Below are 13,801 nucleotides of genomic sequence, written 5' to 3'. Positions count from 1 at the left end.
GCTGGAGCTAAACTGACCTAACGAATCAGGGAGGAGGCTACTGCTGCTCAGGGAGGTGGATTGCCTATGTAGGTCTTACATCCACTGAACAATCCCTTCCAGTGACACAGGAAGTGCCTATACCAGTGGTTCTCAAACTGTGGTCCATAGATGACTAGTGGTCTGCAAGCTCCATTCAGGTGGTCGTGGATAGTTCCCTCTAAGGTGCACAGCTGGGCAGCCACACACGAGAGAAAAAAGGGCCACCCATCTAATTAGTGAAGCCATGCAGGTGTGGCTCCACTAATTAGGTGCCTGGACTCTGGAGAAGTTGCACTTGTAAGGTGACATGGTGGACTTGGGAGGAATAGGGGGCAGTGGAGTGAAGCGAGGGGGTTGGGGGAATTTGGGATATGCAGGGCTGCAGAGGGAGAAACCCACCTTCAGCTCGTGGGCTGCTGCCATGGCAGGGGAAAGAGGGTACGTCCATTGCATTAGAAAAGTGAGACTACTGACATTAAAGTGAGTCGTGTGCTTTTATTTGTAGAACAAAAAAGTTTATTATTAGGTTTCTTTTTTTTAATATTGCACTTCTATCCAAAGCGCTTTACAATAGGTAGCTGAGGGTACAAGCATTTGGAAAGATCATTAAGTGATCTGCCGAGACCCTGAGCAATTTTCAAGTAGTCAGTGGGAAAAAAAGTTTGAGGCCCACTGGTCTAGGCTGCAGCAGCTTGTGTCCATAATGCAGACGTGCCCCTAGCCAGTGAAGGAAGGGGGCCTGGAAAACACAGCAGCTGAAATCCAGGCTCCCCTGAAGCGGTTGGGATTTTTGCCATTGACCTAACCTCACTGGCCAAGGATTTCACCGCCACATGTAGACAGGTGCTTGGGTGCACCCGGGGCAGGGAGAGGGGTTTCGATTCCCTCTGGCTGTGGGGAAATGTGAGAGAAAACTCCCCTTCCCGCTTAGCTGGACGGCTTTGTGGGGGAGGGGGAGTCCAGTTCCCGCTCAGCTGAGGACAGCTGGGGGTGGGTGATGTCCCTCCCTTCCCCGCTAGCTGCACGGTTGGGGGGGGGGTTCCTCTCTCCTTGGCCGAGAACGGTTGGCGCGCGGGCTGCGCGCGATGCCGCGCTGACTCCCTGCCTCTGGCGGAGCTGCCGCGCTACTCTGCCGGCCGGGGTCACGCCCCGGTTCCCGCGGCGAGGGGAGGCAAGGCCGGGCCGCTCCTGCCGCAGATGGAGGCCATAGAGGAGCTGGCGCTGGCGCCCTGCGCTTCCTCTCAGTACCTGCGGCCCTACCGGCTCCGCTACCGGCAGGTGAGTCCCGGCTCCTGCGGCGAGCGGGCGGCGGCGGTTGTGTGCGGGAGCCCGGGGATACAGCTGGGCCTAGGAGCGCGCCGGAGCGCTGCCCTGCCAGGAAGTGCGGCCTGGCCCGTGGCGGAACGGTGCGTCCTCCCGCGGACCTGCCCCCTTGTCCTGCCAGCCCCCTGGCTCCAAGTCTTCACCAGCGCCCCGTTCGCACTGGGTGTCTGCCAAACCTTCCCCTGCCCCTAGGGTCCCGCTCAGCTCAGGCCCCTGCGGGCACTGGGCTCTGTCGCTGGTTTTCGTTGTTCTCCCAGCTGTGTCCAGTCAGGAGGAGGTGGGGAAGGTTGGCAATAACTGACACCTGAATGACCTCGACAAAGCATTGGCAGAGGTGACGTTAGTTGTTCCTAATAGCTGAACAAGGCACGAGTGTCCCCCATTTAGGGGGGAGGGATAGCTCAGTGGTTTGAGCATTGGCCTGCTAAACCCAGGGTTGTGAGTTCAATCCTTGAGGGGGCCATTTAGGGAACTGGGGTAAAATCTGTCTGGGGATTGGTCCTGCTTTGAGCAGGGGGTTGGACTGGATGATCTCCTGAGGTCCCTTCCAACCCTGATATTCTGTTTCTATGATCACAATTTCTTCTCAGGCAGGTTTATCAGGATTGTGATGGCTTGTGGTATTTATGTGGCAGCAGTAATATTGTCCTGAAGAGTGCAGTAGTAGTCTTATAATGCATGTTAATTATGGTCTTTTATATGAATCTACTCTTTTATATACAGCATCTTTCATCCCCAAGCACTTTACATTTGCTGTGTAAACAGGAACCACTTGATCCACCCACCACTGAAATACGGTCACCTTTGGGGTATAATGCAACTGTTGTAGGTTGCTGTGTGCTGTTAAACATCATAGTTTAGGACTGGAAGTGAAGGCAGATACCATATCTGATTGAAATTAAAGTTGATACTTTCATTGTAAACTGGAAATAGGCCAAAATACACCTGCCCTTGCAAAAAGTATCATTGGGTTTTGTAAAGGACTGCAAGTGGTCATGTGTGCAGTGGTCAGACTCAGAACCTTGGTTTTATTTCTCATCTGAAAGACTGAATTATAGTGCCCCCTATTACCGGTGCTTGGGCATTGGGTTGATACTGATTAGGGCTGAAACACTGCTGTCTGCAGCAACTTGATTTTCTTTGCAGGTCTCACTAAATACTAATCAATTTGGACCTCACTCTTGGGTAATGTCGTGTAAAAAAGTCATTTTGTTGCAGGAATTGGAGTAAAGTTGGATGATTGTCTAGATCATCAAAAGTTATGAAACTGCCATCTATGGCCAACTTTACAGCACCTGTATGTGGGAAGCAATGGAAGTGTAATAGGAAATCCTTTTCCTTATTATGTCAATATAAACATGAACCACCTTTCAAATGATTCCTGAGAATTAGAGCCCTCAGCAATACAAAGAGTACATCTGATAAAATGAGATTAGTATCTGCTACTGTAACATACATACTGTGTTTTTCCCTGCAGAATCTGTTCTGTAAATAGGTTTACAAACACAGTTTTTTCTCTAATTAAATGTACTGTGGTGGTCACTCCAGTCTCAGTATTAACCTAGTCCATTAGTTTATTGCAATTCCATGGCTGTAGCAAATACAGCAGAACTCAGTCCCTTCAGAAGTTAGCAATGCCAAGCTACTTCTCTTCATTCTACTTCACCCTTTTATCCTTTCTTTTGTTTGTTTTTAGGCCTGGCCTACATTACGGAGGTACGTCAAATGTAAGGCAGCTTATGTTGGCATAACTCTGTAAGTCTCTATACTACTATGTTGTTTCCACTGATGTAAGTTGCCCACTACACTGACCTAATAACTCCTAATAACTCTGTGAGAGGCATAGCATTTAGGTTGATGTAGTTAGGGTGACACAGTGTCTGTGTGGGCCCCAGGGCAGGCAGAGCTCCAGCTGTCAGTGCCCCACACATTTAAGTCAGTGGAAGGGGCTTATTGTGGTGGCTGCGCGTTGACATAACTTAAGTCGACTTAATTTTGTAGTGAAGACTTGCTCTTAGAGACACTCGTTAAGGAATGAGGAGCAGGCATATGTGTAGAGGAGATATATTTAAGATTAGGAGTTGGAGTGTCGGAAAAGGAAAAGCAGGACGTGATCAAATAGAAAGGGACAGAGGAGGAGGGAACATTTTGAAGTTGGAAACTGCATATCACAATTAGTGTCTTCCTGTACAAATAGAAAATTAACAAAATTCTTGTAAATAACTAAAGTTTCTGATCACGGATTACCTTTAAATATTGATGAACTCTAGGTACCTCCAGAACATCACTAGTGATCTTTAATTGGTCCATCTAAAGATTACAGTATTTGGCTGGAGATTCAATTGTAAATTCATGACTCTTTCTGGTCATATCTCCACAACTAAAACAATCAAGTCAGACAACAGTGGTTAAACTTAATTTGAGGTCTAGATGACTTAAATTACAGTTTAGCCTGCAGGTATAGCCTTGTCCATGAAGGCTGGACCGCATTTAGTTTTAAATCAGTAGGGCCACAGCCATGCTCAAAAGCCATTGTTGAACTTGCTTGTTTTCATAGTGTAATCAAGGCCAAAAATATCTGATGCAGAAAGTTGCCCTGATGTGTTTCAGAAATTGAGTTTCCCTTGGGGACTATATTCCCTTCAGTATAGTACATTTATTCAGTACATATTTCTTATGATTTGATTTCTTTGCAGAGAGAGATGTGGTCTAGTGTGCTAAGCACATGACTGAGAGCCAGAATCTCTTGACTTCTAATCCTAGTTCATACACTAACTCCCTGACTCGGGCTTTGTTTTAGAAGCCTGTTTTGACAAGACAGCTGTCATCACTGCTTCCTACCATTTAATTTTTAGTATATGATCTGTCAAGGAACTTTTGGAAGTGCACAGGCTAGACTAATATAAACTGCAATTTTAAATTCTCGAGTATATATGGACAAGCCTGTGCTTGACATTCAAACTCATTGCCATGAGATGTTATGATGGCAAAGAGTATAACTGCATTAAAAAAAGAACTAGATAAGCTCAAAACTTCATGGAGGATAGGTCTATCAGTGGCTGTTAGCCAAGATGGTCTGGCACTAGGGTGACTAGATGTCCTGATTTTATAGGGACAGTCCTAATTTTTGGGTCTTTTTCTTATATAGGCTCCTGTTACCCCCCCCCCCCCCCCCACATCCACTCCTTGTCCTGATTTTTCACATTTGCTGTCTGGTCACCCTATCTGGGATGTAACCTCATGCTCAGGGTGACCCTAAATCTCATACTACTAGAAGTTGGGAATGGAAGACAGGTGAATCACTCCATAATTGCCCTGTTCTATACGCTCCCCCTGAAGTTCTGGTGCGGGCCACTGTCAGAGACAGGATATTAGGAAAGATGGACTATGGTCTGACCCAGTATGGCAGCTCTTATGTTCCTATGACAAACCAGAAAAATTGTTCTAAGTTGCCGGTTAGGATCTAGTGAAGTTTACTCACATAAGGGGACCAATTGTAACAAGAAACTTTTATTATTCTTATGTGAGCTTTACTCTGTTTTCAGAGCTTCGGATGGTTTAGTGTTTCGCTTTGTCATTTGGTTCTATATTGATTAACTAATGTTTCCAGTTATTCACTCCTGAGTTAAACATATGATACATAAAAATGAAATGAAAATGGGAAAAATCTTCTTAATGTGTGGCCTTTTCTTTTACTTTTAAGGGAATAAAAACATTTAAAGTTGTTAAAATTCTGTTTTTTAAGACAATGTTGTGGATCTGAATCCATGGTGTATTGAGTAGTGAACAGAAAATGCCCCATGTAATAAGAGAGTTGGGGGTAATTTAACAGTGGACTGTGAACGAGGATTCCTGATTTTGAAGAGATCTGACTCTGACTTTCTCCGTGGCCTTGAGCAAGCCCCTTAGTCTCCGTGTTTCCACACTTTAAAATAGGATTTAAGATTTACCTATCTCACTGGGATATGAGATTAAGACCCAGTTCTGCAAGGAGCTCCATGCAGGGGAAGCAAGATTGGGGCCTCATTAATGGCCTGAGAACTTTGAAGATGAAAAGCACTAAGTAGATGTTGTTATTATTATACTGTACCAACTAATTCCACATTTAGAAATATTTTTTATATAGTAGCATGAGTGTTCCCAGCTGCCTAAAATGTTTTCTGAAGCTTCATTCTGCTTTTTGGTAAAAATAGAACATTCTTTTCTAATTTGACACTTAAAATGTTGCTGTGAAAATAATAAACAGAATTTTAGGTAATCTGTTCAAACTAGTAGCACTGGTCTGTTAAATCTTCCAAGACTCCACTATTAGGAAGTGTTCATTTGTCAATTGTCAAAGCGATCATGTTAAGGATGATGGTGTTATTTCTTTTGTAGAATTTTTCTGAATTCCTTCACCTTTTCTAGTACTCATGATAATATTATTACATGCAAAATAATAATAAGACAGCATAAACATAAGGAACCTTGAAGTTATAGTTTTCACAGCAGCATGAGAATACACTGCATTTTAGGTGAACAGTGGTCTTTAAGTTAAGGCACAGGATTGGGGCTAGAAGTGAGGGGACCTGGATCTATTCATGGCACTGCCAAAGACTTCTGATGTAATGCTATTCAAATTTCAAAATAATTTTAGCATGGGATGTAGTTGGGAGTTGCTGAAGGGAAAATATGAAGAAAACTTGGAAAGTCAGAGAAGTAGTAGAAGGGAAACATCAAGGTATTTTTGTGTGTGCTGTAATGAAGGTTTATTTTCATTCAACACACTTTGGCCGCCAGCCTTGCACCTGTTCCTAGTGTGAAATAGCTTAGAGACAGTTAGAAGGTAATGGTTGGTAATGTGAGATTGGTTAGCAGTGACAGAAATTTCCAGCATTTTAGGTTAAGCATAGTCTTTATATTAATTTTAACAAACTCTTAACAGTAAATATCATCTTAAATTGGGAATCTTGCGCCTAATGATTTCATGTATGCAACCGAATGAAACAAATTAACTGAACTTCATCTATTGTGTCTGTTTAGTTGTATAAACCCAAGAGAATGGTAGGCATTTTACAGAACAGTAAGAAGAGACAACCTGTAATGTAAGAGATTGCAATCTGCATACAGTGGAGTACAATCATTTTTCATGTTACTTAGCTACAAACAGAGAGCAGCAATCTCAAATTATAAAGATGATAAAAATATTAAAAATAAATGTACTTGTACGAGTGTAGTGAGATAACTTAGGCTTCCTCGGGAACCAGGATCTTTAGGGGACGTGAGAGTTGAGAGATTGTCAGGAATAATAGGCTAGGAAGGCAATGAGAAACTGAGGTAGAATTGTTTGTTGTGGACATATGGGTGTGGAGTTATGAGGGCAACAGCTGATCAGAGAGCAGGAATTCACTTTGCGTTCACTGAAGCCAGTAGCAAAGGTGCCAGTAATTACAGTAATGCAGGTCCAAGCCTGCAATATACATTCTCTGCATATAATTTTTACAAGTATGTCTACATTTTAGAAATAAATTAATTAAGCAAACAATGGCATTCTGATTTAATGTCCAAAGGCCATTAGTAGCCAGAGCACAGGAACTGGCATATTGGTTATTGAAAAACAGCCATGCACTTACGCAAATCAGACTCCAAAGTTTAGAATAACTGTGAAATAACTGCACAGTTGAGTGCTAGTAAATGTATTTCACCCGTATGCTATGGTTAGGCTGGGGTTATTCCTCTTCAGAATAATGATTGCTAAGGGCTTGTCTAAATGGGTATGTGCAGAAACATTTATCCAAATTAACTAAATGTGTGAATTCAAAATAGGTTTGTTAAACTGCATTAAACTCCTGTGTAACACTCTCATTCAAAATTAAAGTGGTGTTAATTGGGTTTATCTTAATTCACTTCCAAAATAAGGCTGGGTCTAGTCTTAAAAATTAGACCGACATAGCTATGTTGCTCAGGGCTGTGAAAAATAATGTGTCCTTAGCACCATAGTTTGGTAGACCTAAGCCCTGGTGTAGGCACAGCTAAATCAACAGAATAAGTCTTTTGTCAACCTAGCTATCACGTCTCAGAGAGGTGGACTGCCTACATGGAAAGGAAAAATTCCTTCTGTCAACATAGGAAGGGTCTACACTATGCTACACTACAGCATCTACACACATCTAAAATATGTTGGCACACCTGCAGCGCTATAGCTGTTCTACTATAGTGGCTGTACTGTAGACATACTGCAAATTAAACCAAATTAAGGCCACTGGAATGCTAAAAGAGAGTGAGCACAGGAGTTTAATGAGGTTTAACTAATCCACTTTAAATTTATACCTTTAGTTAATCTGAATTAATTTTCCTGTGTGTCCCCAAGTACACAGGCCCCAGGATGGAAATAATCAGATCCAGAGAAAACGAGCCGCTTTACAACATCTGGTGTAGATTTTTATTACAATTTCTATGTAAAAAAAAATGACTGGTGTTTTGTATACTCCTAGTAGTAGTCTCATCACATTTTTTGTACAATCTCTAATGTGTTTTTTGTTTAAACTCATGATTTTTTAATATAAATTGAGCTAGCTCGGAGAAATGTACCCATATATGTCTGTAATTTTTTAATTGAGATTAAAAATAAGTAAAAATGGCTACTTATTTCCCAGTACAAAAAATTCTGTCATCTGAAGCAGCGTAGCATGTAGCGGTATACATATGGTGTACGTTTTAATACAGATGATGAGCAGTAGCGTACAAACCTTTACAGTGGATTTGAATGTTCTGGAAATTATAAAATCTTCTCTAAGTGGGAATATCTTGTAAAAGGTAAAGACAGAAAAACAGATTTTAGTGCTTTATATTAGATGAGTATAGCACATTGTGATTATACCTTGAAAACAGTTTTAATGATACGAAATTACATATAAATGGCTAGTTATATTGAATACACATTTTTACACTTTGCAGCCACAACTCATATGTTTTTAAATTATTTGCTTTGAAAACGCTATATAGAAAATGATGATTTAGCACAAACAGGGACATTATATTTTTTATTCCACAGAATATGTAAAATAACTATCTGACTTAAATGTTTGTGTGAATTAATCTTTCTGCATAATTTATAGCTAAATCAAGCAGCATTCCCTGATCTCCAAGAACTTAGCTTTCAACATGTTGTCCCTTAAACATAGACCAAGGTCTTGTTAATATAGTAATACTGAACTTAAAACAAACTAAAGCTTACTTTTCATTAGTGGTGAACTAGTGTCACACGAAAGCCATGATGGCTGATCAAAACAACATTAATTATCTGTTTCACATTGTGCATGCTCCGTCAAAATCCTTCAAATGTTGCATATGAAGCTGAGAGGGAACCTTAAGGCCTGTGACAGAGCAGCTGGTCTGGACATGGGCTGATGCCCCCAGTTGACAGGTTGTTGGATTAGAAAGAATATCAAAGGCAGTGAGTAAGATTAGGGATAAGTGAACATCTGACAGCAGTTTGCAGCAGGGGAGAACAGATGATAAACAATGGGAGCTGGGTACTTGGGGGGTGGAGGGGGGACTGAGAGGTGAGAAGGCCATGGGAAAAGTGTGGCAGCAATCATTAAAGCTCCAGGTTGCTGAGCCTCATGAATAGAACAGGAAATAGGATTTGCTAGGACAGATGTGCTGAGTGGTGATGAATACATTATAGGGAAATGAGGGCAAACTCCTAAAGGTGAGGGCTATTCTTTCTCCGAAAGTGTTAAATATAAATGTGGGAAAGATTCACCCTTCCGTAAAAAACAAAACATTCCAGTTTGTTTGAAAAATAATGCAGAAAAGGAGAGAATACAGCTTTTGATTTTGACTTCATTAAGTGTTTGTTCTTCAGTGATACTTTTAACAAACTACAGAACACTTACTGCTAAACCAATAATAATATCACAGGTACTTATTTTAACAGCCTAAAATGATGAAGAGATGGAAGTCATGGTTATTTTAGATGGTGTTTTGATGCTTTTTAATTTGTTTGCAGTGCACGATATCTACATAACATAGTGGTGGGGCATGTTGCAGATATCTACAATTATTTCTCAGAATAACTGTGTGGCACTTCTTAGGCTTTTTGTGCCACAAAACTGTTGTTTTTGTGGCTACTTCTTGCTGGATCCATTTCCTCTGTTCATGATATAGCCAGTTAGGCAAAGCCAATGGACTGGCAAATATGTTCTTTGTGTAGCTTCTAAGAAACATGGATGCTGATTTGTGTATTTCTGCCACTTTCGTTTGAGGCCTGAAAAAGTTCTTGAAATTTGAAACTGAATATATTAGTTTATCAAGAAGAAATGTGTGAAATATACGCAAGCCTTTGGTACCCACAGAGGGTATCAGTAAAGCTTGTTTCCAGACTTCTAGGCAGTTGTCCCACTAAATGAAATATTTCCCCAGATTGTAGAAGGCACTGCAGGCTCATTAAGCCAGGGTAGTAACTGAGATGATGTGAGAGTGTAGCTGCGAGCCAACTCAGCGACTGGGGAACAACTGTGCAATCCAGGACCCTTTCCTCAGGGATGGCTTTACTTTCAAACAAGTGTTCTGAAACAGATGCAAATAAACTTGAAATAGTGGGTACTAACCACCTCAGACTTCCAGCTTCTGCCAAGTTGGTGGGGGGGAGAGGACACACACTTCACAGTAGCAAGGGAGGGGTGACTAACAGGGGAGGAACCCTGACTGGACTTTCCTGATCTTGAGTCTCTCATGTCTGTGCCCCTGTCCTAGAGACAAGAAATCTTATATCTGGCATTCGATAGGTCATATGCTTGCTCCTAGTCATATGCCCTGCAACTATAGCTCCCAGTTTTAAAGGACCCCAGGGCAGTAACAGGCACATTGGGATGCATGCATGTGCTCCAAGGTCCTGTTGCAGGGAGAGTTGCCAAAATGTTATATACTGTATCTTGAGTGGAGCAGTAGCTTGAACAGTCTTTCTCTTCCAGGAAATTCTAAGAAGAGTTGTACTCCAAACAGGTATATTAGAGTGGTAACATGTTAAAGGTGCTCAGATACAATGGTTGTATTGTGTTCATAACATACTTAGACAGATAAAGTATGCTTTAGTACTGTTTAGTTTCAGTGCCCAACATAACTCTATCACTACATTTGGACAAGTCACAATCTGAAGAACTCCTAGTTTGCTTCAGGTTCAACATTTGTTTAGGCTACTTAGAAATCATTTGACAGTATTGCTTCTTTGGAATAAATCTATGTATTTAAAATATTATGTTGCATTTATAGGGAGCCTTTTGTCCTTTTCCCAAAAAACTTCAGTAACAATCAGAATATACATAAGCAAATCACTCAAGTTCAAGTCATCATTTATATTTCTCTGTTAGGTAGCAGATGTGTTGCTTTGTACTCATATCTTCAATATAGGTGGTAAGTTAGCAGAAGCTGCTGCTTGAATCTTTCTTCATTTTCAGCTTTCTCAGATGGGAAGATGAAGAGTTGGTCTGTGTTACAGAAAACAGATGAACTTTTAGCTTTTTTAAATTAAAAGGTAATAAGAAAATATGAAAACATAGAGCTAGTTGCATCTGTTAACTGTGCTGATTTTGTTGATAGGGGGAGGGCAGGAGGATGAAAGGTCTTAAGGATCTTTGTGAGAAGTGCCTGTGAGAAAGTCTTAGGGGGAAATCTAAAGATTGTTACTAAGCCTTGGCTTCCATTAGCCCCCTGCTGCTGTTCTTCATCAAGTTATTTTAATAGCTTTCAAAGCAAGTGAGTGGAAAATGGTTTCTCTGGAACTTTAAGGAGACTGAACGGCAAACTGTCATTGCTTTACAAGTAAAACACATCAAAGATTGATGGAAGAATTGCTTGTTAAACACATTAAAGATTCTAATTAAAAAATGGAGATACAAAAGAGACATCACAGTCATCATAATTACTCAAAGGTGAAAGCTTAATGGCTTGTCATCTGCTGAGGATTCTGTGTTAAAAGTACCTCTTTCATATTTTTTGTATTCCTTTATATATTTTAGAGTTTTTTACATTTGCATGAATGAAGGACATGTATTAAAAAAAAACCTTAAAATGCAAAATAAAATCTCAAATTAATATTCTTTTCAAAAATCCCCTTGCATATATTCAAGGATGCCTTTGAAGATATCTGAACCTTCAAATTCTGACATCTATGTATCTTTTAAATATCTAGCTGTTTCTCTGACTCTGTATAATACAAAATATTTTTATATACTGTATGTGTGTACTCTGTGAGAGACACATATGGGTATTTTATATGTCATACACAGTAAATAACCTTGTAAGTATTTTCTGTAGAACCTGCTTCTCTCCATTTTCAACCCCCCCCCATTAAAAAAATATTGTACTCTGGATGTCAATATGTTTTAGGGCTCTACAGTTGATATCTTCTGAATAGGAAAAAAAGGGTTCAGTGCATATAGATAATAACATTTCTACTGAGAGTTTAAAAGTCTGAGCTTTCTGCTTCAAAGCAAGATGCATACTATAGATGTAAGGCTGGTCAAGATCATTGTATATATTTAATAAACAAACATAATTTAATACACAAGCACCTTTCTACAATATGAAAACTATGATTTGCTAAATACTTTATTGGTAAGCACAAAAAGCACCTATTCCATTATGCTATTCACTAGTCCTTCTCCATACTGCAATTGCAAAAGTCTCATGTAAAGTTTCAGTCTAAATTCAGTTTTTTGTAGTTTCAGCAAGTGAAGTGATTTATTTCATTTATTCACATATTCTTAATTAAGAAAACAATTCTTGTCAGTAACCATAGCAGTGAGTGGATTTTTGCACATGCTGTGGTTAAAGAAAAATAGAAATAGTATAGATAGTCCTAATATGTTGTAATAGTAAAAAGTCTCTGAGGACTTCAGTGTCACAGTCTCATATTTAGAGGAGGAAGTAGGATGGTAGCTTGTTCAAAATTAGATTACTGAGAGTTTGGTAATATTTAGCTTAAGTATCTTAATTATCTACATTACAAATTATATCACTTAATGCTTAATTCTAATACTGGATAATCATTAAGCATCACTTCTCTCCTATCCTTCCCCGCTAAAGATGTGTAAATGTATTCTGAAAATCTATGTGAAACTAATTATTGAATTCACAAATCTTCTCCAGTTGTAACTTGAACCTTTAAAACTTACTTATCCCTGGTAGGTATTTTATCATTAGGTAATAAATGCAATTAACTTGAAAAGTAGTAAATAAGATGTTTTACTGAGCTTCATATTGTTTAAAAACACTACATAGTATAACAGATGTAATATACTAAAGTCCAAAACCTGAGGTTCTACTGTGTGTATATATGTGTGTATATATATATGTATATATGTATTTTTTTTTTTTTGAAATCTTAACCTCATTAAAGTCAATGGAATTTTTGCAATTGACTTCAATAGGACCCTGATTTTACTTAATCCTTTCTGAGACAAACTCCAAAACAGTAAAGCTAATGGATTACTTTTTCAGAAAGCAAACAGAATTATTGCCATTGGGATCATCAGTGTCCTTAGAGGGTGACCAGAAACTACACTTAGGAACAAAGTAAGCTTTAATTCAACACTTGGAGAAAATAAAATAAATAGTACAACTTCTTAAATGGTGTTGCTAACAATAATTATTTTATTAGAAGTTTATAAGATATACAGATGCTTCTGCTATTAAAGCTACTTTTAGCTGATTGCAAACAAATTGATAAAAAAAAACTGACTATAGTTCAATTTTCTTTTGATTTTAGTATACATCTCTGTGATTGTTTGACGGCTTAAAAACATACTGAGTTTGAAGCAGCAACATAGAGCAGCAGTGTGTGCAGAAGTCTTGTTTTCTGGTGGGTCTGTCATAGTTGTTTTTTATGTATGCAGCTGCACTTACGACTCTGCTTTTGGCATTATAACAATCATGATATTTGTAAAATATTGCGATTAATTTAATAAGTGGACTATTGTGGACAGCTTTCAATGAAAAGTGCCTTTCAGCACTACCTTAGGAAACTCTTAATGATTCCACCAATCAAAGTTTTTCAGTTCTTCGCATGTGATTTTTTTTTTTTTTTTAAATGGAGCATCTGCTAGTGTGTTTTGTCTGAAGACATGTTTGTTTTTAAAAAGACTTAATACACCTTGAAGCTTGGTCAGTAACTTGTTTGAGTTGGAGTGCTTAGATGAATCAGTGGCAGGTCCATGAGAATCTTGACATTCTCTCAAGTTGGAGCAGCAGAAAACCTATCATCATAGTCCAAAAGAATGATCAGAATAACTGCTTACGGGATATTTATCACTGATCTTACTGTTTAAAGAGTTTTTAATGTACCGATATGCACAGCATTAATATTATAAAAGAGCTATTAATGGTTCAATGTAAACATTGTTAAATGAGAGAAAATTTAAAGATCATCTTATCAGACCCAGCAGTTTAGGACTGGCAACAGCCTAATCAGGAG

General features: G+C 39.4%; 1 protein-coding gene across 4 annotated transcripts in view; it reads left to right on the top strand.

Annotated features, from left to right (window-relative positions):
- Positions 1 to 822: 822 nt before the first annotated feature.
- The window catches only part of NUDT14 (nudix hydrolase 14), an 81,050-nt gene continuing 68,071 nt past the window's right edge, over positions 823 to 13,801 (top strand). The window contains exon 1 of one of the 4 annotated variants that reach the window (XM_050952755.1): positions 823 to 1,299. In XM_050952755.1, the coding sequence (XP_050808712.1) occupies positions 1,219 to 1,299 (81 nt within the window). In that variant the 5' untranslated portion in view covers positions 823 to 1,218. Of the gene's footprint in view, positions 1,300 to 1,571; positions 1,679 to 10,842; positions 10,862 to 13,801 lie in introns of those variants that run through there. The other 3 variants (XM_050952756.1, XM_050952757.1, XM_050952759.1) reach the window with 3 other exon arrangements.

The sequence above is a fragment of the Gopherus flavomarginatus genome, chromosome 5 (genome assembly GCF_025201925.1).
Source record: "Gopherus flavomarginatus isolate rGopFla2 chromosome 5, rGopFla2.mat.asm, whole genome shotgun sequence".
In the NCBI taxonomy this organism is placed as follows: Eukaryota; Metazoa; Chordata; order Testudines; family Testudinidae; genus Gopherus; species Gopherus flavomarginatus.
The sequence above is the reverse complement of the archived record's forward strand: the minus strand, read 5'-3'. Positions and strand labels throughout refer to the sequence as shown.